The sequence below is a fragment of the Solanum stenotomum genome, chromosome 8 (genome assembly GCF_019186545.1).
Source record: "Solanum stenotomum isolate F172 chromosome 8, ASM1918654v1, whole genome shotgun sequence".
Taxonomy (NCBI): Eukaryota; Viridiplantae; Streptophyta; class Magnoliopsida; order Solanales; family Solanaceae; genus Solanum; species Solanum stenotomum.
Genome location: NC_064289.1, coordinates 40264739 through 40286740, shown reverse-complemented (window position 1 = coordinate 40286740; position 22002 = coordinate 40264739). Strand labels below are relative to the sequence as shown.

The 22002-nt window shown below is 36.1% G+C and overlaps 1 protein-coding gene across 3 annotated transcripts; it reads right to left on the bottom strand.

The window, feature by feature from the left end:
- Positions 1-213: 213 nt before the first annotated feature.
- On the bottom strand, positions 214-12783 carry LOC125874664 (DEAD-box ATP-dependent RNA helicase 15-like). 3 transcript variants are annotated; one of them, XM_049555658.1, is made up of 12 exons: positions 12721-12783; positions 12491-12624; positions 12036-12136; positions 7163-7335; positions 6828-7059; positions 6607-6725; positions 6038-6094; positions 5773-5957; positions 1988-2132; positions 1820-1903; positions 1670-1733; positions 215-650 (listed from the first exon to the last, which is right to left on the bottom strand). In XM_049555658.1, exons 2-12 carry the CDS (start codon positions 12604-12606, stop codon positions 640-642), a joined length of 1287 nt encoding a protein of 428 aa, XP_049411615.1. In that variant the 5' UTR covers positions 12607-12624; positions 12721-12783; the 3' UTR covers positions 215-639. The 3 variants fall into 3 exon arrangements, with proteins under 3 accessions (XP_049411616.1, XP_049411615.1, XP_049411614.1); XM_049555659.1 differs by lacking the exon at positions 12721-12783 and having other exon boundaries at positions 214-650; positions 7163-7438; positions 12491-12521; XM_049555657.1 differs by lacking the exon at positions 12721-12783 and having other exon boundaries at positions 12491-12712.
- Between the last annotated feature and the right edge of the window lie 9219 nt (positions 12784-22002).

Genomic DNA, 22002 nt, shown 5'->3' with positions numbered 1-22002 from the left:
CTAGAGTGTAGAGCCATTTATGTCTCGCTATATCTTCCAAGCTACTTAAGAGAACCATGCATTTTTCTACAAGTAATTGTCGAGAATGCATTAATAGAGATGATCTACCGGAACTTGTTTAGCTGCATCCATCGTATTATCAAAACAGCACTTTCAAATGACAGTGCAGCTTCATCTGCTAGGACAGCGGTATGAGAAATTTATTTGTGCCAGGAATGTCTTACACAAGGCACAATCAGCGGAAAAAAAATATATACTCACCAGATTAACAGAGTTTCCAGATTCAGTTTCAGTTGTCAGCTTACAATTTCTCATCACAAATATAGTTCTCGAACTTCAAGTGAACAAATTTAAGTAAACATCAACTAGTACTCTGGACCTGGCCTGAATTAATCATTAGCAACTAGGCAGCAGAAGGGACATCAGTTGTGTTCTTAAAAGGATTACATTAACATTTGGAGTTCTCAAACTATATAAAACATGTATGGATTCCATAGGTACATCAATCTAGAAGTGCTGAAACAGAGGCAGCTACTCATTCTCCCAATTAATTGGATCAAATTTCGAAACCGCCTTATTGTGAGTTCCCTTATCTTCATGCAACTTCACCTGAATATTTTCCAGGAAGACCTCACTCCACTATGATGGCACTGCACACACAAGACTACTTTTTGAGCACCTTAAACCAACTGCTCAAGCAGTTAAAACACATTGCAAATTCAAGAGAAATACAAAAGAAAAAACAATTAAGATTACACTTAGCTTTGATATTTCACAGTATCAACCCATCAGGAAACAATTGTATTAGAATAAGTTAGAAAAACACAAAGGGGCCAAAATACACACAATCTTCCAAACTCACTGTAGCAAAGGATACTTCTACTCAATGCAAAACTTCTTTTTTTGATGACCATGGTGTCCAGGCCAGCTTTCACGCACTCAATGCAAAACTTTTACCAAGAAAGTCACACTTATCTTTTAAAAACTACACAGGTTTAGTTATGAATTTACTCCGCCATCTATTTCATAGTAAACACAAAAGGCAAGCCCCATGTGTAAATTTGATGAATATTTCATTATTTACAATCTCATTAGATACTCAGTAAACTAATAGGATAGTTCAGGATAAATTAGCCAATCTAGTTTCTTATATATGAAAGGATCTGTTTTGCTCTTCTCCTTCCATTATTAGTGTTAACAGCAGAAACTCGTATCCACTCGATTTTCATATTATTTTGTTGTAGTGACTATTCCTTTTTAATATGTGTTGTCATGCTTTCTTTAGCATTTTGTATTGGCTTCTTCACTCTCGTTGGTTTCTTCTTTCGAACTGCTTTGTAATACTTTTACTTGAGTTGAGGTCTATCAGAAAAACCTATCTACCTCCCAAGGTAGGAGTAAGGTCTACATACACACTACCCTCCCTAGACCCCACTTGCAGGATTACACTAAGTATGTTGTTATTGTTGAAACACTTATCCACATAAAATAATCAGTTTGCATTGAAAGGGCTATTTTCATGTCCATTTCAGAACCTCTAAGCAGAAAATGGCTAAAATTTCCAGAACCTTCTTATCAATTAGTTCATATAGCCTATATAATTGAGAAAAGCAACAAACATAAGGAAATGAAAGCAAGTGCTAATGTTAAAAATCAATTAACAGCATACTGTATGTGGAAGTATCAATCTGCTCAGGAAGCTCTTTAATATCCACTTCAAACCTCTGCTGAACCTATAATTAGTAAAGCACAAGCAAGTCAGAACAAGTGAATCAACAGAATACGCCATAACAGGATAGAAATATCAAAGTTCTCTAACCTGATTAAGAACATCAGAATCTGATGCAGACGAGACAAATGTGATGGCAAGGCCTTTAGTTCCAAACCTACCAGCTCTACCCACCTATACATTTACAAGTACTAAGATAATTATTAGAATCTACATAAGATGTATAAATTAAAACAGAAAACCAAAGATAAGAATTACTCTGTGAAGGTAAGTATCTGCAGAATCTGGCATGTCATAGTTAATAACAATGTTGACCCGTTCAATGTCAATGCCCCTCCCAACCAAATCAGTTGCCACAAGAATTCTCTTGTGCCCCTCCTTGAAACCCTTATAGCGAGTCAATCTACTCAACAGAGACAAGTTATGAGTTAAACTTGCATCAGATACAAATTAATAAAAACTTAAGGGCAGCATTAAAGAATTGGTGCAGCTTCTTAATTCCACTCAATCACACAATAGTGATGAAAATTGAATACAACGATATGAGCAAGTTTTGATAATGTAATACCCCAGAAGCTAGAAAGTCGAAAAGGAAAGAAAAATGCAGAATTTGGCTGTCAGTAGTGAACTATGAGTCCCATCTACAGACCGTATGATGTCCTACGGGCCGTAGAAGTTGGGTTGTGTTTACGAAAATTAAGTTTCTGAAGTTTTGAACTACGACTTGACAGGACGAACAATAGGATGGTTAACGGGCTGTAAATGGCATTTGTAAGGGTAATGCAGAGATTTGATTTAGGACCTCAGTCCTACGGAAGGGTTTGACGGGCCATCATTTGGTCTACGGGACGTAGGAAGGTCTAGTAGAAAGGTTCCAAGACTTCGTGAAATTTTGAAGTGAAAGTTGAGTTCTACGGACCGTAGGAGATTCAACGGGCTGTAGTATTGTCTTCGTGGGAAACAATTGAATATTTGGGTTTCTGAAGTTGGTTCTACGGTCAACCAGAACGGACCATAGAAATTCCTACGGACCCGTAGGTCAAACCGGCAGTTATTTTTAAAGGGTATTTGGGTCTTTTCCAATGCACTAAATGTCTATGCTACGTCATTTTTACACTAAATCTAAGACCTATAAATACCCTTTACCCTTAGAAATTTCCCCAACTCCCTCATTCAATCAAATTCCTAAAGTCTCTCCAAAAATCTTCTCTTTAGATCAAAAGGAAGAGGAAACTAGGGTTCTTGAAGATCAAGTCTCCTTGTTCACCATTGATTCTAGGGCTTCAATCAAGGTATGTAGGGAGTTCATCAATGGGCTCCATTCACCAATTGAGTCCCCAAAAGATTGTTCAATTCTCCAAATTCAAATTCAATTCAATTGGTTAAGTTTCCATTCAATTCATCATGGGTTCTATTTGTATGGATTCAATAGTTTGATTTTGATCATATTATGACTATTTAGATTCAATTAATGTTTTCCAATCAATTCCATGTGAACCCATGCATTGATCATGATTTTGACTATGACCCCTACATTGCATGAATTTGAAGAAAGTTATGAATCAATGGATGATGTTTTTGTTAACTTATGCATAATTTATGAAACGGAATGAGTTATGATTTAGGTTGCGTTAAGATGAGCATCAATGAATTGTGAAAGGTTTTTCTCACATACTAAGGTATCATGACAAGGTGAACCATGTGAACCCATGCATTGATTCAATTAATGCTATTTAGATTCAATAGCATTAATTCCATGTGAACCCATGCATTGATCATGATTTTGACTATGAACCCTACATTGCATGAATTTGAAGAAAGTTATGAATCAATGGATGATGTTTTTGTTAACTTATGCATAATTTATGAAACGGAATGAGTTATGATTTAGGTTGCGTTAAGATGAGCATCAATGAATTGTGAAAGGTTTTTCTCACATGCTAAGGTATCATGACTTGGTGAAACGTTTTCTCACTTAGACTTGATTCAAGATTTAATGAGCTACTCTATGTTGTTTTAGCTTGGATTAGTAATTCAATTATACTTGTCCATGGATAATGATGACTTTATGAAAATCACTATTCCATCAGGATTTAACTTAGCATCGAGAGAACTTTGAGGTAAAGGCTCAAATAGGGTAGTCTCTAGTAGCAACATCTAGTTCCTAACTGTGTGCCCCCGTAGGTTAGCCTTAAATGGCCTAGCTAGTGGATCCATATACAGCACATGATATGATATAGAGTTCTATCATTTGTAGGAGTTACATCGGTTTCCATGTTATAGCTCGTATGGTCTAATGTCGGTTAAAGCTAATATCCCACAATATGAACTAAGTTACTTACAAATGTTTTATGAATCTTTCCTTGTGAGTTTATGATGCATTGACCATGTTATTCTTCTTCAATGATTTTACTATGTTTAGCTTGGTCATGCTTATCATGTTTTCAATTGTGTCCCATTATGATCATGTTCATGTTTTATTGCATTCCCCTCATACTTAGTACATGAAATGTACTAATGCATATTTGTGATTACATTGTTTCAATAATGTAACGCTTGATCAGTTCTTAGGATTCAAGGATGGAGAAGACACTCTTAAATGGAAATGTCATAATAAAGGTTTATTCACTGTTAGTTCTGCATATAGAATTATGAATCAGATGGGATCCCAAGTTAACTTTCTGCCTTGGAAGCTTATATGGAAGGTTAATATACCATATAAAGTGGTAGTTTTTACTTGGTTGGTGGTGAAAGAGGTTGTACTTACACAAGAGAATCTTATGAAGAGGGGAATACAAATGTGCCCAAGATGCTGTTTTTGTGCGCAGGTTGCAGAGACAATTAATCATCTGTTCTTACATTGTAAAGTGGCTGGCCAGCTGTGGAATTTGTTTACTAGCTTCAAAGGTATAAGTTGGACTGTTCCAGGGAGAACAGGACAGGCTCTAGAAAGCTGGAATATGGAGGGCAGTGGTAGCATAGACAAGAGTAGATGGAAAATTGTCCCAGCTGTTATTTGGTGGACCATATGGAAAGAAAGGAATTCTAGGAATTTTGATAACAAGAGCAGCCCTCTGCACAAGATTAAAATGAACTGCATTATCACTTTTTGCTATTGGTGTAGTTCAGAGTATATAGATGACCCTGTGGCTGTGGTTATTGTAGACATTCTAGGGTCCTTATAAAGATGAAAGGAGGATCTAGAGATAGCTTCTCTTTTTTCTTCTTTTCTTTTCTTTATCTTTTGTTTATGCCCGACACACATGTGTGGAGGGACGATATGATGTAAATTTTGGATACCAGCTTTGAGCTGATGATTGATATACAAATGTTACCTTTATCAAAAAATAATGTAACGCTTGACAATTCCTCTCCCTCCGTTCGTGGCAGCACTTAGAGATTTTGAAGACTTGCTGAGTCCTCATACTTTCAGGACAATGACACATTTATTGCTTCTTTATGTTTTCGTTTCAGACATTGTATGTGGTGTACGGGTTACGTCCCGACCACTCATTTGATGTAATAGAAGGCTTGTTTAAACTTTGATGTACTTCCGCTTATGTCCAACTCTTTACATTCTTATGAGATTTCTTGTTTTTCTCTATTATGTTGTGTATATGTATGTCAAGTGGCATGTGTAGAACCTTTCGTGGCCTTATACGCCATGTCACATTTAGAGTGAGTGTACTTTGGGTCGTGATAGATAACTAACACAATGAATGGAGGAGTAAATAGTAGAACATTAATAAAGCATAGTAATCAGCATATTCAATCACATACAACTAATAGAAGAATCCTAGAGAGAGTATATTTTGTCAAACTCATATCTGGATAACATCATTTTAACTTCCACATAACTTTAGGATCGTTAAGAAATGGACCTTGGACGTAACTCCAAGAGCTCTTATTGGATTTAGAAACTAAGTACATCTTTGAGTGCATAAGAAGACAAAGTGGAGAATGATTTGATCAATAAATTAAGTGTAACTTTAGTGCACAAGCAAATTAAGTGGTGAGCACTTGAAATTAAAAGCTATATAGACCTTTCTTCCTGAGTCATTCCAGAGTGGATGCAGATAGATGGAAAATTGCAGTCGACAAGCAATTTATTCAGCTCTGCTGCTCTGCTTACACTCTTGACAAATATAACAACTTGATTGAAGTCCAACGCATCCAGCAGGTCATTCAGCTTCCGGTTCTTCTCCAGTTCGCTCAATTTGATGTAGTGCTATCATGAAATAGAAACAAGGTAAGAAGGCTACTAATTTTAAGAATGATGTTAACATGTCTAGGTCCCAAAAGACATACCTGTACAAGTCCATGAAGGGTCAACTTGGCCTCATCATCAACATATATTTCCATTGGCTGAAAGGAATGTCATACCAAAGCATATTAGGAGCTTCGTGAAGCTAATTGTATCCAGTACGAAATGGATAGGATGGAGATCCCCATGAACTGAGGTTCTTTGATATTTCTCCTTGCAGATAGTGTAAAAGCACATCAACTATTTCCATTGTTGCTTAAAATGTGTTCTCACAATGCTAAAAGAAAACTACCAAAAAGCTGCAATCATCAACCCCCACCCACCCACCCACCATTATTCTGTTTCCACTATATATCTCCTCGAGACCTTTTCAACTATTATCTCATCACAAGAAAATGAAAAATAACAAAACAAATAGGGACAAGAACAAGCAAACTAAAAGCTTTAGTGCAGCAATCAGATTTCCCGCTCAACAACTGGACTCTAGTGATCCCTATCTTTGAGCTCTATTATAAAATAAACTTTGGCCAGATACACCTTATCTCGTGCAGAAAACTGAAATCATGGAAGAATGGTAGACTTCTAAATTGAAGAACTGGCCACAGGGCATTACATCTTGCATAAATTTCTTGCAAATGGGGCGAATCTCTTTGCTGAGTGTTGCTGAAAACATCATTACTTGCTTGTCATGAGGAGTCGTCTTGAAAATTGCCTGCACATCTCTTCTCATGTCTGAAACAAACACAGGTAATCAGTAAAAGAGCTACTGAAAGAACCTCGCATGGTTTTGAATGTAACAGGAATCATGAATCGCATTATGCAGCTAACACATACCAAGTGATTCAAGCATTTTGTCACATTCATCCAGTATAAAATGCCTCACATTCCTCAAAGACAGGTCCTTATCTCTAGCCAATGCAAGTATTCTTCCAGGAGTTCCAACAACTATATGAGGGCATTCATTCTTTAGAAGCTCCTTGTGAAGTTTGATATTGACACCACCATAGAAAACAGCAACCTTGATATCAGGCAAGTATGTGCTGAACCTCTCAAATTCATGACAGATCTGCAGCAACCAAGAACCCCACACAAAAATATTTTTAACTTTACCTACATAGGGGGAAGCAGAAAGAATTTCTAAATTTTGTTTTGCATATTTCAATACATGCCTGATAAGCTAATTCCCTTGTGTGACATAGAACTATGGCAGCAACCTGACCAGCAACAGGTTCAATCTGTTGCAGCGTTGAAAGAACAAAAACAGCAGTTTTGCCCATTCCAGATTTAGCTTGACAAAGAACATCCATGCCTAAAATTGCTTGCGGAATACATTCATGTTGCACTGACGAAGAACCAAAGAGATTGTAGCGAGAGGGACCTCAGTTTCAGTTCAAAAAAGTTTACCATTGTACATCTCCAAAATAGTAGTGATAGTGATAATTTACCTGGAAAACAAAAAGATAGAAAGAAATCATTAATAACTATCAAAAAGACAAGGAACAGCATAACAACAACTATGAAACAACAATACAACTATGCCTCAGTCTCACGCATGTTGAAGTCGATTAATGCATCTTCAATGACCATGTTACTCCATTTAAACTCATCTCGGGCCAACTTTATACAAAATAAAATATAATAAAAACTAAAATAAAGTACTAGAAGTGTAAAGTAATAGTGCACATGGCTAAAGCAAATTCTCAACTACTCCCTCTGATTCAATTTATGTTATTCTACTTCCGTTTTAGTCTATTCCAACGAAAATGACCACAAAAAATTTGAAACAATTTAACTTAAAATTACCCTTAATGAGAAGCTTTTAGGGCATCTCCAATCCTATTCTCTATTTTACACTCCAAATATAAAGTTCTCTATTTTTCCAGAAAATCAACTCCAACCAAAATCACTATTTTACTCTCTAAAAAGAATCTATTTTCTCTTTCCTCAATATTATATTATTATTTCTATATCAATTTTATTTTCCTATTTCAAATAATAGAGGGTTGGAATGGACATTCTCTATTTTACTCTCCACATATAGAGAATGGAGAGTAAAATAGAGATAGGTTGGAGATGGTATTATATCCACAAAATATGATAAAACTATCAAAGACCATAAGCTTCAAAAGTCCTATAGTCCCACAAATGTTATGTAATGTTTAAGACAACAAGTTTTTAAGATTCTTAGTTTCTTTCTGAAAACAATTTAACTTAAATTTACCCTTAATGAGAAGCTTTTATTGCCACAAAATATGAAAAGAATATTCAACACCATAAGCTTCAAAAGTCTTATAGTCACACACATGTCCTTTTCCTTTAATCACCTTCTAGGATTCTCCTCAAGTTCTCCACATAATATCTCATAATTTAAGTTCTATAACTCTATTTTTTAGATATTTTAATTATTTTTAGGCGGATCCCCACACCCGTATCCATGCATGGATCCATATCCCCGAATCTTAAAAATTAGATCACGAAGGATCCGACCTCTAGATCCGTACCGGTATCGGACACCCGCACCCGAGTCGGAGCAACTTAGGTTCTCCATAAGGTTTCTTTCCTGCTCAGAGAAGTCCCAGGAGGGTGACCCTTTGTCTTCTTTTCTTATCATAATTTCCTTGAAAGAGTTGAACAACTTGGTAAAAATTGCTTCTTCAATTAAGGAAATCAGTTACAACTAATAATTTAAGCAAATAAATATGTATCTCGCTTTTAAAATTCGACAGATACATGTATCTCGCGGATTCAGACTCATGTATCCTAAGCACGAAATATGGTAGAGGAAGTAATATTTGAAACTATCGGGAATCTTAGTAATTAGAACCTAAACTAGTGAGAGATTTATGTAGTTTACCCATTAATTAATGACAGGGCGCTCATCTATTGGTAAACCGATAATTAATTTAAACTAATTTTAAAATCCACCAATTTCCAAATCAAATCGACCCACCCCAAATCAAATAGAACCGTCCCAAAAAATTTTAAACCATCAGCCCATGCTTGTTTGAGTTCTAAACCGGCTTTTCCAAAAAATTTGAGAATTCATAACATTTGTGAATAACATGGAATTATTAAGTGCTTTATCTCTTCCCTTTGCTTGAAGCACAAATCCTTAAGCTTCTCAACTTGTTAGTATTATATGCAAATGAGAAAATGAACCGAAGAGGTAACATAATCTCAAAGCATCAATTCCGTCATGTAACCTTAGAAGATTCACTTGATTCACATTGAAAATTGCAGGGAGGAAAAAGGTAACAACTTTGGATTGATTGTATTCTGTTCAAACTCCAACATTGCCCTAATAACATGGAAATTCACAAAAAGAAAAGGAATAAACACCATTAACAAGTTAATACAATAAAAACTTATACAAACTAAATCCACAACATACAAACACAAGTAGAAATCAAGCATAATTTTGGCTCATCACTACTTCAACCGGAATTGTCAAATTCTCATTTCTCTGTCAGACGCCGGTGGCCGGTGCAGGGAAGCCATGGTCGTGGAGGGTGGAGATTTTTTAATTGAAATTTGATTTGGGGCGGGTCAATTTAATTTGGGAATGGTTTGGTTTTTAAATCAATTTAAGTTAATTACAGGCTGACTAATAATAAATGAGTGACACATCATTAGTTAATTTATTAATTAGGTTTAAATTGAAGTCTATTAAAAATAAGGGCAATATAGGACCTAAAGGTATATGTCAGGGTATTTCGGGGCCAATGGGTGAAGGGAAGTAATTTTGTACCATTTTCAATAGTTTAAGGGTATTCTAGGTCCTTTTCCGTAAATTCAGTACTAGACTCACTACCAACTTATATGATATCCCCTTTCCCATCCCTGTGGGAGTCGCCAAAAGATTTGACAACATTAGAAGGAATTTTTTTGTAGTAAGGCAATAAAGAAAAAAAGGTTTATCATCTGGTAAGTGTTAAGATGTAATTCTAAACAAGGCTCAAGATGCATGGGAAATAGAAACTTGAAAAAACACAGTAAAGACCTTAAATTGAAATGGTTAGGAAGTACTCTCAAGACCCTCAAAGATTATGGAGCAAGATGATCAAAGCTAAATATGAAATAGAAGACAACTAGATGACTAAACCATTTAACTCAACTTATGGTGTTAGCCTTTGGATGTGTATGGGGGTATTATGGCCTTCTTTAAAGAATTACGTTTCAAAATGATGGCAGGACATCCTTTTAACTGGTTGGGGAATAGAGCTTTGAAGGATCGATTTCCTGATATATTTTCTCTAGCTCAACACAACAGAGTCTATAGCTGAAATGTGGTCCCCTCAAGGTTGGGAACTGATACTTAAAAGATGCTTGAACGATTCGGAGATGAACAGAATCATTGAGTTCTACAAACAGTTGGAGAACTTCATAAGAATTCACAATGAAAATGACACACTGAGCTGACAAGGACACAACAGTGGAAAATTCAGAGTTAATGCAGCTTATAAAATGATAAATCAACATGGCCTCACGTAACCAACTGGCCTTGAAACATACTTGGACGACTAAGAGCCTACTTCGATTGGCTTATTTTAGGTGTTTTTAGGTCAAAATAGCTTTTAAGCACTTTTGTAGTGTTTGGATAAAATTAAAAAAAAAATTTAAACAGTTGCTTTTAAGCCAAAAATAAGTCGAAAGTCATAAGTTAGGATTTCTATCATATGGCTTGTTGCTATAAGCTATAAGCCCATCCAAACAGGCCCTAAAGTCCCTACAAATTCGCATGCTTCACATGGTTAGTGGGCAAACGAAGTTGTGCTCACACATGATAAAATAATCAAGAAGTTTCCTCTCTGCTCAAGATGCTTATTTATTTGGGAAGGAGGTGGAGACAGATTCACATTGTAGGATAACTGATCAGTTATGGAAGATATTTATTAATCTCAACAGCATAGCTTGGACAATACCCAGAAAGATTACTGAAGTTTTTTTAGTTAGGAAGTAGTTGGAACTAGAGTAGGTGACAAAGACAGATGGAGGATGGCCCTCTTGCATTTGGTGGACAATTTGGAGACAAAGGAATTCCAGATATTTCGAGCATAGTAGTAATACAGTACAGATCAAACTTAATTGTATTCTAATTTTTTGTTTTGGATGCAACCAGACTAGTTGTCATAAATAAGTACCCTTCAACTTGGTAAATCTTGGTAAATGAGAAAGATGAATGATCAGACTTATTCCAGTAGACGCTAGCATTCTCATTAATACTTATATAATGATCATTCTCAGAAACAAAACTAACTCAAAACAAGTACCTTTTACCAGAGTTACCTTAACATCCAAATCTAAGGCACATGAAAGGCAACATTACTATCAGTAAAACTAAGATTAGCAATGGCTGCACTATTTTATGACATTTGGAAAGGAGGGATTATCAGCCAAAGAGTCTACAAATATTAAGTTTTAAATTTAAGGAACTGACAGAAAGCAAAGAATTCAAATGATGCAATGTATCATAGTCTTTGCTCATACATTAGGGCAAAGTTAGATTATTCAGAGACAAAGGAAACTAAGCATAAAAGATGAACTTTATAACTTAAACACGTCCATTTGTCTATCTTACAGAAGGTTGGCTTGTTAGATCTATATGAAGAAAGAGTCATTTAGTTGATTTCTCCATTGCTAGAGCAACTTTTCTGAACTTTCTTGCTCTTGTCAACTCATCTTGACATATCTATGCACGCTAGTTCATTGTATGATAAGCAATACCATCATCTTTCTTTTCTAGAAGAGCCTACTTCGGCTATATTCATAAGCACCAATCACAGATCCCTGCAAGCTGCAAGTGATAGCATATATCTACTTGTATTTCTTTTTATATATCCTTTTAGAGTAAAGAAGGCAACAGGAGAACAAATTTTTTTCCACAAGCAGCACAACAACAGCAACATAGCCAATGTAATCCCACACGTGGGTTCTGGGGAGGGTGAAGTTTAAGCACAGAAGTACTCAAATTAAAAATCCAACTAACAAACTAAATAAAAAGATTTTCTGTGAAATCAAGTGCCCATAAATGAGATGGCCTACCTTCAGAAGGATGCTCAAAGCCTGAATCCACAATAGCCCGCAATAGCTCTGGCTTTAGCAGAAAGTCTCTGAATCCGGAACTGTGAATGCCAACGTAACCCCTGCATTGAGAAAAATAAAGCATTTCAAACTTAGTGTGTAATTACAATAGCTGCACTACTACAATTAATACTACACTTCAATGCCAAACTAGCTGGTCAGCTATGTAAAATACTAACATATTAAGATACATTTGAACCCAATTCATTCCATAGACCACAAATTCTAAGAGTGAAAAGAAAAAACGAATAAAAATTATCAAGATGACATAAGCACTACTAGCCAAAAAAATCAGAACTGATGAAATCATTATACAGTGTGATTACGAACTCCAAAAATAGTACATTTGTTAAAAAAAAAAAAAACACACGCACAAACAACGCAACAGAAATGTAGAAGTGAAGTGTAAAGCTCACTTCTTGGCGGACTCGCCATTAATTTTGCCGGAGATGGAATCAGGGGCTTTTTCATCATCTTCTTCGTAGTCAAGAAGCTCCTCCTCGTAAGCATCGTTCTCCTTTGTGTCTTCCATTATTGACTACTACTATAACTGAAAAGTACAGATCCAAGTAAAACAAAATCAGCAAATAGAACTGGGAAAAATTATGATAGAATTGAAAACCATTTAGAGAAGAGATTGATTTACATTCTTGGGATATCTAGGGTTTGGGTTAGGGTTTTAGAGCGTCTGCAAAGAAAAATGTCAGAGAGACTAACAAAAATGAATTTTTGTTGTTTAAATATAGGGAAAAAGACAAATATATCCCGAATTTTTGAAAATGGTATATCAATACCCTCCGTCGTACTTTATGTCCATCAAAGCCCTTGCCGTCCAATAATCAGTGCACATTTGCCCCTCCCACTAACGGAACATTCATTTTGTACACGTGGCACAATCCTAATCCACAACCCGAATTGACCAATTATTTAACCCAAATTTCCAAAGCCCGCCCATAACCCATTTAACCCACAAATAAACTATGGACCAATTTCAGTCAATGTGCCAGCCACCGCCGCCGGAGACACCAAAAGAACCCATGAAATTTCTATCTTGCTCTTGAGTCTCTATTGAAGTCTCTCAAGCTTTAGCTCCTCCTCAAGTTTTATCTAAATCACTTTTTTCTGCAGCCCCTCTTATATTGGGAGTGGTAGTGATACTATACCGGAGGATATTGCCGCCGAGTTAGATGATCCGCCATTATTTCCGGCAACCGTTTTTCTTTTGCATTTTTTGAAACTTCTCCACTTACTATGGAACGCATTATGCATATTTGTGTAAGTACCCCTTTTCACTCCTCTGTTTTTTAGGAATTTGGGAATTTGACTTTTTTTTGTTTGTTTATTTCTATTTTCAAGTGAAACCCTTTTTTTTTTTGGAGTATTTTGGTGGGTTTTTTTTTTTTTTCTGGATTTATGGAAAAACCAAGAGCTTCTTGGTAGAAACTGAGTTTGGGGAATTCTTCAAACACTTCTTCATCAAATTTATGAATCTTTTTTTCATAAGGGAAAAGTCTAAAATAACTCTTTTTGTTCCCTCTCAACACCTCTCTCCCATTCATGGACTTCTCTGAATTCACCCAACATATTGTCCCATTTAGTCCTAGCAATTTTAGCGTCTCTATTAACTCCATGCCTGTTGAGGAACTCAGCCACTTCTCTATCTTTATCAGCTCTCTTCTTGCCTCTTCCACTTCCTGCAGTTCCCCATCTGCGGTAGCCCCTGGAGAACCTTCTAGATTAACAAGCTCAAACGATGAACCACCACCTTGGTACTGAATTTTCCAAGCCCTAGCTAGCCACAACATCTCGTTAGGTTTCCAAACCAGACTCACATAGTTTATTTGTGGGTAAATCAGGTGGGTTAAATGGGTTAGGGGCGGATTTTTTAAATTTGGGTTAAATAATTGGTCAATTCGGGTTGTGGCTTAGGATTGCGCTACGTCTACAAAATAAGTGTTCCGTTAGTGGGAGAGGAAAATGTGAACTGCTTATTGGACGGCAAGGGCTCTGATGGACATAAAGTATGACGGAGGGTATTGTCATACCATTTTCAAAAGTTCGGGGGTATATTTGTCCTTTTTCCCTTAAATATATGGGTCTATTTGGAAAAGCAATTTGGTTAGGGATGGCAATGGGGCATGGCATATGCGGGGTGAGGCGGATTTATGGCTATTTGGGGCGGGTTTAAGGTTGCGGGGTGGGTGGAATGCGGACGGGTTGAAGTGAGTTTTTTTAAAACTAATGTGGGACGGAGCGGATTGCGTGTATATGTGATTTTATGTGGTTTAAATGATTTTTTACATGTTATAAGAGTGATATAGTATTATTTATTAAGATAATTTTTTTAAAGTTACTAAAGTATTCAAGATAGTAAATGAAAACTATTCAATAAAAAATAATTCAATTTCTTGCATGTTTCTCAATTAACCTCTAAAAAATAAAATTTTAAGTCACTATTCTATTAAATTAAGTACAACTTAATGAAAAATGAATTTATTCATATGAATTTTATTTTTAGTATCAAACTTAACTAAAAAAAGAAAATATTAAAAAAATTATGTGGGGCGGGTTCATGCATAGCGGGTCTATTGTAACACATCTGATTCGAGAAAGGCTAGAAATGGGCCAAGTAGGAAACTCACAAGCCCAAAAAGTGGACCATGGAACCCTCCACGGAGCCCCAGACGGGCCATGAAAGGGACCACGATCCGTTGAGGGGCTCGTGGTAGGTTTCCAGAACTTGCCCCAAGCAGGCTCCCTCCCACGGACCCTTACACGGGCCGTGAAGATGGAGACGGGTCGTGAAAGTGGTCGTAAAGGGGTCAAGTCGGAAGAGGGTTCTCCCCTAGCCACTGGTCAAGGACCACGGAGGTCAAAACGGCCCGTGAAGGGTTTTCATTAGACTTAGAGTTTAGGGTCAACTTCAAATGATCATATCTTATAGCACATAATAAATTACGTGCCCATGACCTATCAAATTAAAGATCTCTGAGTCCTCTTTTCAACGCCACCGAGTTTTTCCAATTCCAAGCTCGAAGTAAAAAGTTATGCCCGAAATAGTGAAGCCTTGTCAAGCAGAATTCTTCACGACCCGTTTGACGAGACGTGGTGATGATGACAACCCGTTTTGGGATTCTAGTGACCCAATTCAGCAGTTTTTAATCAAGGACTTTTGGGTCTTTTCCCCAATTTTTTAATTCAATACTATGTCATTTTTCCTTCTACCCAAAGCCGTATAATGATTTTAAACCCCCAAATCACTCAAACTCAATTCATTCTCTTAAATTTCCAAAATAAGATCAAGCTCCTCCTCTCAAATATTTCTCTCTCTAGAAGTTGAAGAAGAAAGCTAGGGTTTCAAGATCAAGTCTCCTAATCCTCCATTGCTTCCAAGCTTTTGGCATCAAGGTATGATAGTTTTCATCCATGGAGTTTCCAAATTCTCCAATTTACAAAGTTAGAATTCCCCAATTGAGTTGGGGTGTTCTTCCATGTCATGCGTTCTATAACATCCAGACCTAGAAAGAATTAGAATTAGAAAGACTATTTTTGGAAATAGTAAATTTGGAAATTTTGACAAATTATGTTAAGTATGAGTTTTGGGTCAACTTCAAACTACCATAAATTTCAGTACATGAGGAGTTAGGTGGCCAATAAGATATCAAATGAAAGGTCTTAGAATCATTTTTCCAACGCCACCAAGTTTGCTAATTTTCGAGCTCGTATGAGGGAGATATGAATATTTAAAGTCGGGCTGTCCAGATAAGGAAAGTTACCTGAATTTAAGAGGGGTATTTTGGTCTTTTTCTTATCCAATCAGGTTAATTCATTTTTAGTAATTAATTAGGGTTCTAAACTGATTTGGTTCAGTTTTCCCAAACCAATATACGCTAGGGTTTTGAGAAGAGTTCAAGAATAGGAGAAAAGTCAAGGCGTTCTTGGAGTTTTCATGCAGATTCGAAGGTTGTTTCGCCAAGGATTTGATCTTAAGAGGTATGCGAGTTTCTCATAGTGTTGGGTTCATTCACCCACACGCAAATCATGTTATTTTCAACGAAGTTTAGTTCTTGAAGTTGAAGGATTTGAGTTCTTGAAAGTATTGTTTATGTTCTTGAATTAGGATGGGTTTGATAAATTCTTAGGATAAAAGTTAGTGAATTAAGGGTGATTTGGATTAGATTATCGTGTTTATAATTTGAGCATTCGAGTTTAAGTGATTGGGAAAGAAACCATTCGATTCTAGGCGAATTAGCGTCAAAAAACAAGTAAGAAAAGATCGGGAATAAATAAAGTACGCGGACTTGTTCCTCAGAATTTTCTCTTTGCGTCACGAAGAGAACACAGACTCCACTTTTTCAAAAATTATTTTGCGACCAAATATTATAATTCATTTCCACGTCGCGGACTTGCTCCCCAGACAATGTTTTTCAACCATTTATCATGATCAATTATCTAAAACACTTTTAATCATCATGATATCTTCCATAAAATGAATCATAACCATTGAGCCCATAATTCAAATTCAAGGAAAGTTAAGAGTCAAGTCTAGAGAGTTCTTAGAGTCTTTTCAAAAGTCTTTTACAAATATTTTAAACTTGTTTTAAGACTTATGCATTCAGTTGAGAAAGAGTATAGTCGAGTTCATTTCTTCAAAAGATTATACGGGAACTAAGTATTCCTAAAGATTAAATGTTTTCACATTTAAGATGAGAGGAAACACCGATTTCCAAAGTAGTTTTCATGAGTAGTTCTGAGTACCATCTCTTTTAAGAGATAGATTTTTGAGTAATAATCTTAAACCATAGAGAAAGTTATGCTTTTAAACATATGAGCTAGTTACATTTTGGGAGTAGTATTGAGCACCGATATGGGGACGAGTTCAGATAACATAAAGTCTCCATAACCATGTAGCCAACGTGGGTAGAAAGGGTTATACTTTTTAGATGATTCCTTAGTGCTTTTTAACATAGACTAGTGGATCCACTTAGTAGTAGGTTATATACCCCGACAAAGTATAGGACGGCCCTGGCAGTGTGTGGCAAGACGTTGCATCATCACATAGCTCATAGTGATGGTTGTCGGTTAAAGAATCTCCCACATAGTTACTTGTATTTTCGTATACAAAACTAAGTTACTATTGTGTTTTTCAATACATTGACTTGTTATCTACATGTTATAAAGTTTTTCTTTATACTGCATCCTTATTACTGCGTTATACTGAAATACATTGAGTTAAGTTGAGACGAGGTAAGTTTCTTCAGTTCACTTTCAAGCTTATGTCTCATTTTAGAATTCTCCTCACATGCTCATACATTCCATGTACTGACGCCGTTTGGCCTGCATCTTTTATGATGCAGATACAGGTAACCAGGATCAGCATCCAGCTCTGCATTGATACAGTTGAGCTTCAGAGTTGTTGGTGAGCCTCCTTGTTTCCGGATGATCCCTTTTATTTTCTTTATTATTCTAGTTTTATTAGGATGTCGTGGGTCTTGTCCCGACGTCCATCTCAGTTATTAGAAGTTTCATAGATAGTTAGATATTGCTAGTTGATGAGTCTTTTCCATTTTCAGTTTTAAATGTTTAAAGTCTTGAGTTTTCTCTTTGACCAGTTGAATGTTTCCTTTATAACATTCTGCGTGTAGTACATGATTTTATCTCTTGAGTTATTTTAAATGTTGAGTAAAGTCTTCTGCTGAGTTATAAGCCTAGACAAGGGTTCGCTTGGGGCCAGCAATGGTTCTCGAGTGCCAGTCTCTCCCAGTGTAGGCTCGGGAGTGATAAACTTGGTATCAGAGCACAAAGTTCAAGAGTCATAGAGAGTCTATGAAGTCGAGTCTGTAGAGTCCTAGTTATCGGTATGAAGCGCGTCACATCTATAATTAAGAAGTTGCAACATTTAGGAACTATATCACTTCTTTCATACTCATTTCGTGCGATAGAGTTCATCTCTATAAATTTTCCTTCTAATTCGTGCTTGTGCGTGTTTTTCAGATCATGCCTCCACAAAGATATCCCAGAGGTCATCCCTCTAAGAGGAATGTTTATCCACAAAATCAAGGGGTACCAATGCACTAGATGTGCAACCCAAGGAGAGGTCAGTAATACTGAGTTCTGGGAAGCTATCGGGATGTTGAGTCAAGCTGTGACCAATCAAGTTGGGCAATAGAGAGGGGTTCGAAAGGAAGTGGCAGATACTTTAAGGATCCGTGAGTTCTTAAGGATGAATCCTCCAAGCTTTACTGGTTCAATTGTCAATAAGGATCCAAAAAACTTTGTAGAAGAACTGCATAAAGTGTTTGAGGTTATGCGTGTTGCTGATGCTAAGCGAGTGGAACTAGTTACATACCAACTAAAGAGTGTTGCTAGGATCTGGTTTGACCAATGGAAGAAGGGTAGAGCTGAGGGTGCATCGATTTTGAGCTGGGCTATGTTTGAGAGTGCCTTCATAGGGCATTTATTTTCCCGTGAGCTAAGAGAGGCAAAGTTAAGAGAATTCCTCACTCTTAAGCAGGAATCTAAGAGTGTGCATGAGTATAGCCTTAGGTTCACCCAACTTTCCCGTTATGCTCCTGAGATGGTTGCTGATATGAGGAGCATAATGAGTGTGTTTGTTGCTGGGCTTTCTCATTTGTCGAGTAAGAAGGGCAAGGCAACTATGCTAATAGAGGAAATGGACATAGCAAGACTTATGATCCATGTGCAGCAGGTTGAGGAAGATAAACTGAGATATAGGGAAGAGTTCCAAAACAAGAAAGCTAAGACAGGGAATTAGTTCGGATAGCAAAAGAGTAATGCCAACCGGTCATCTTTCCAACAGAAACATAAGGGACCTGCTCCATCATCTGCTAGTGCACTTGCACCAAGGAATAGAAGTGAGTTCAATAATTAGAATTGGCAAAATTTCAGAGCTAGACATGCACAGTCTCAAGGTAGTGTGGCACAAAGAGGTAATGGGACACCTGCATGTGCTAAGTGTGGTAGGAACCACTCAGGGGTAAGGCTGGCAGGGGGACCGGGTCGACCTGCCCCGGCCCATGACCGGTTCGAGAACTGGCTCGCCGGACCCGATCCCGTCACTTTTCGCGGGTTGGGAGGGATTCGGGATAGGGGACCGATTAGGGGCTAGTTCACCCTTTGGTCCCGGTCGAACCGGCCCGGCTGAACCGACCGGTTTCGCGAGATCCCCTATTTTTTTTATTTTTAATTATATTCGTTGGGGACCGTTGGGGCAACGACTAGTGGCCCCCCAACGGATTTATTCACCTTTTTCACTTCCCCAACACCCCCTACCACTCCCCTACTTTTAATACTTTAATTTAAATCCTCAAGTTATCATAAATACACTTTAACCCATTTTTAATATTATAAATACCCCTCTATCCCTGATTATTTCTTACAAAATCATCTATTCTCTCATCTATTTTCTATATCCTCAATCTAAAATCTCAATATTTGATTCCATTTAAGTCTCATATTATATCATAATACATATATTTCAATTCTAAATTTTCATATTATATCATAATATATATAATTCTCATATTTGCTATCAAGTATTGGAGTTCCAAATTACCAACAAACTACAAGCTTCAAGAATCGGTTATTCGGTTATAACGTCTGCTATCAGCGCAGACGTTTGGTACATTTGTTTCATAATATTTATATTTTATTTTTCGTCATTAATTTTTGTGTTATTATTATTTTTATATTACACTTTACATATAATTAAATATGAGTTCTAGCAAAAAAGATACCGGTAAAGGAAAAGAGAAAGAACCAAGTGGCATTAATAAATTATTTAATTTTAATAAAAAAAGTAGTAAGGAAAAAAATAAGAGTAAATGTGGTGGTACTTCTTCTAAATCAATGTCTAGAGTTAAATTTAATACAAATGATTCTATTTATGTTGATGATACTTCTTATGATATTGGTTCAAATGTTCAACTCGATCATGAAATTTTACAACGAATTTATGGTGATAATCCTTATCTTGATGAAAATTCAGGTGAAGAAGTGGAAGTTGGTTCGGGAGAAGATGAATTAGAAGATACTCCTACTAGTCCGGTGACAGAAGTTCCAAATGAAACTACAAATTCAACGAAGAAAAGTTGTGGACGCCCACCCCTTATACATCCTTCAAGGGAGAAGGTGAAGTATCAATGCCCTAAAACTTCTGTTGTGTGGCAATTTATGACTTTAGATAAGGAAAACTCTATTGCTATTTGTAATAAGTGTAAGCAACCTTTTAAACATAAACAAGGTGGAGGTTAAGGTGGGACGGGGAGCTTAAATAGACATTTGTTATCTTGTGTGATGATTCAATATAAAGAAGCTAAAGCATTAGCCGATAGAAAAAAAAGGAATTTCAGTTAATGATTTTGATATTAATGTTAATGAATCAATAGGGGCATCTAACATGGTTCAAGGAACATTAGATCTTCTAACCCCGGTGATCCACTAACACAACGTAAATATAATAAGGAAAGAGATCGCGAAAATTTAGCTAAAATGGTTTATGTTAGTGGTTTGCCTTATAGTTTTCCTTCATATCCCGGCTTTATTGAATATATTCAACAAACTTATAATCCTACTTATAGAGGTTTTTCAAGAAATACTGTTAAATCTGATGTTTTTGTATATCATGGTAAATATTGTCAATATCTTCGTTGTATATTTAGCATATTAGATTGTAGAGTGTCTATAACTTTGGACATGAGTCGTAGTACTAATGGACATGATTATTTAACAATTATAGCACATTGGATTGATCATAACTGGAATTTGCAAAAAATAATCTTAAGTTACCAAGAATGTGTAGAGAAAAAAACTGGTGCATATTTAGCTTCAAATATTTTGAGTGTTCTAGATTATTACATGCTTATAGATAAAGAAATGTCTGTCGCATTAGATAATGCTTCTAATAATACAAACGCTGCTAGTATGTTAAAAGTTAGATTATGTCCAATTGATGTTAAAACTTTTCATGTTAGATGTGTTGCACATGTATTAAATTTAGTTGTACAAGATGGTATTTCATTATTTGATTGTGGTTGTATGAAAATTGAATATGTTGTTGCCTGGATTTTTTATGCTCATAGAGCTGCTAGAATTTTGAAATTTAATGAGCGTTGTGTACTATGTGATTTGCCGCCAAGAAAAATTCCAAGACATATTAAAACAAGGTGGAATTCTTTTTACGAAATGCTTTCAGTTGCTTACGAATATAAAGGACCCGTACAAATGGTATTTAATGCTCATAATGCTGACCAATTAGATATAATATGTGTAGAAGATTGAGAAGAAACTAATGAACTATTAGAATTTTTAAGACTTTTTCATGATGTTACAACCATGTTTTCTGGAATTTATTATCCTACTATTTCATCAGTATTAATAAATATTTATGCTGTTTCAATTCAATTTTCTAAATACAAAAAAATTGAAAGATTTAGAGTTGCAATTGAAGGTATGATTGAAAAATTTTAAAAATATTTATTTCCTATTCTTCAAATTTATTTAACTGCTACTTTACTTCATCCTTACTATAAATTACGAGGTGTGCAGGGACTTGTTGACACTTTAGAAATTTTACCGAAAGAAATTCCAACTTGTGAAATGTGTAAGTCTAGCATAAAAGTAGAAGCAAAAATTTTGTATGAAAAATATAGAACTACAGGAAATACTCAAGGAGAAGTTGGTCAAACTTCTAATCCTCAGAGTAAAGCTCAATTTTCAAGTTATATGTGAGGTTTTCTTGGTCTCAATTCTACTAACTGTGATGATTTTGAAGAATATCTTAATCAATCTTTAGAAACAGTGGAAGACAAAGATGGCAATGAAGAATTATTAGCATGGTGAAGGAGGCGGAGCGTTGCATTTCCAATTTTGAGCAAAATGCTTCGTGATGTTCTAGCTATTCAAGCTT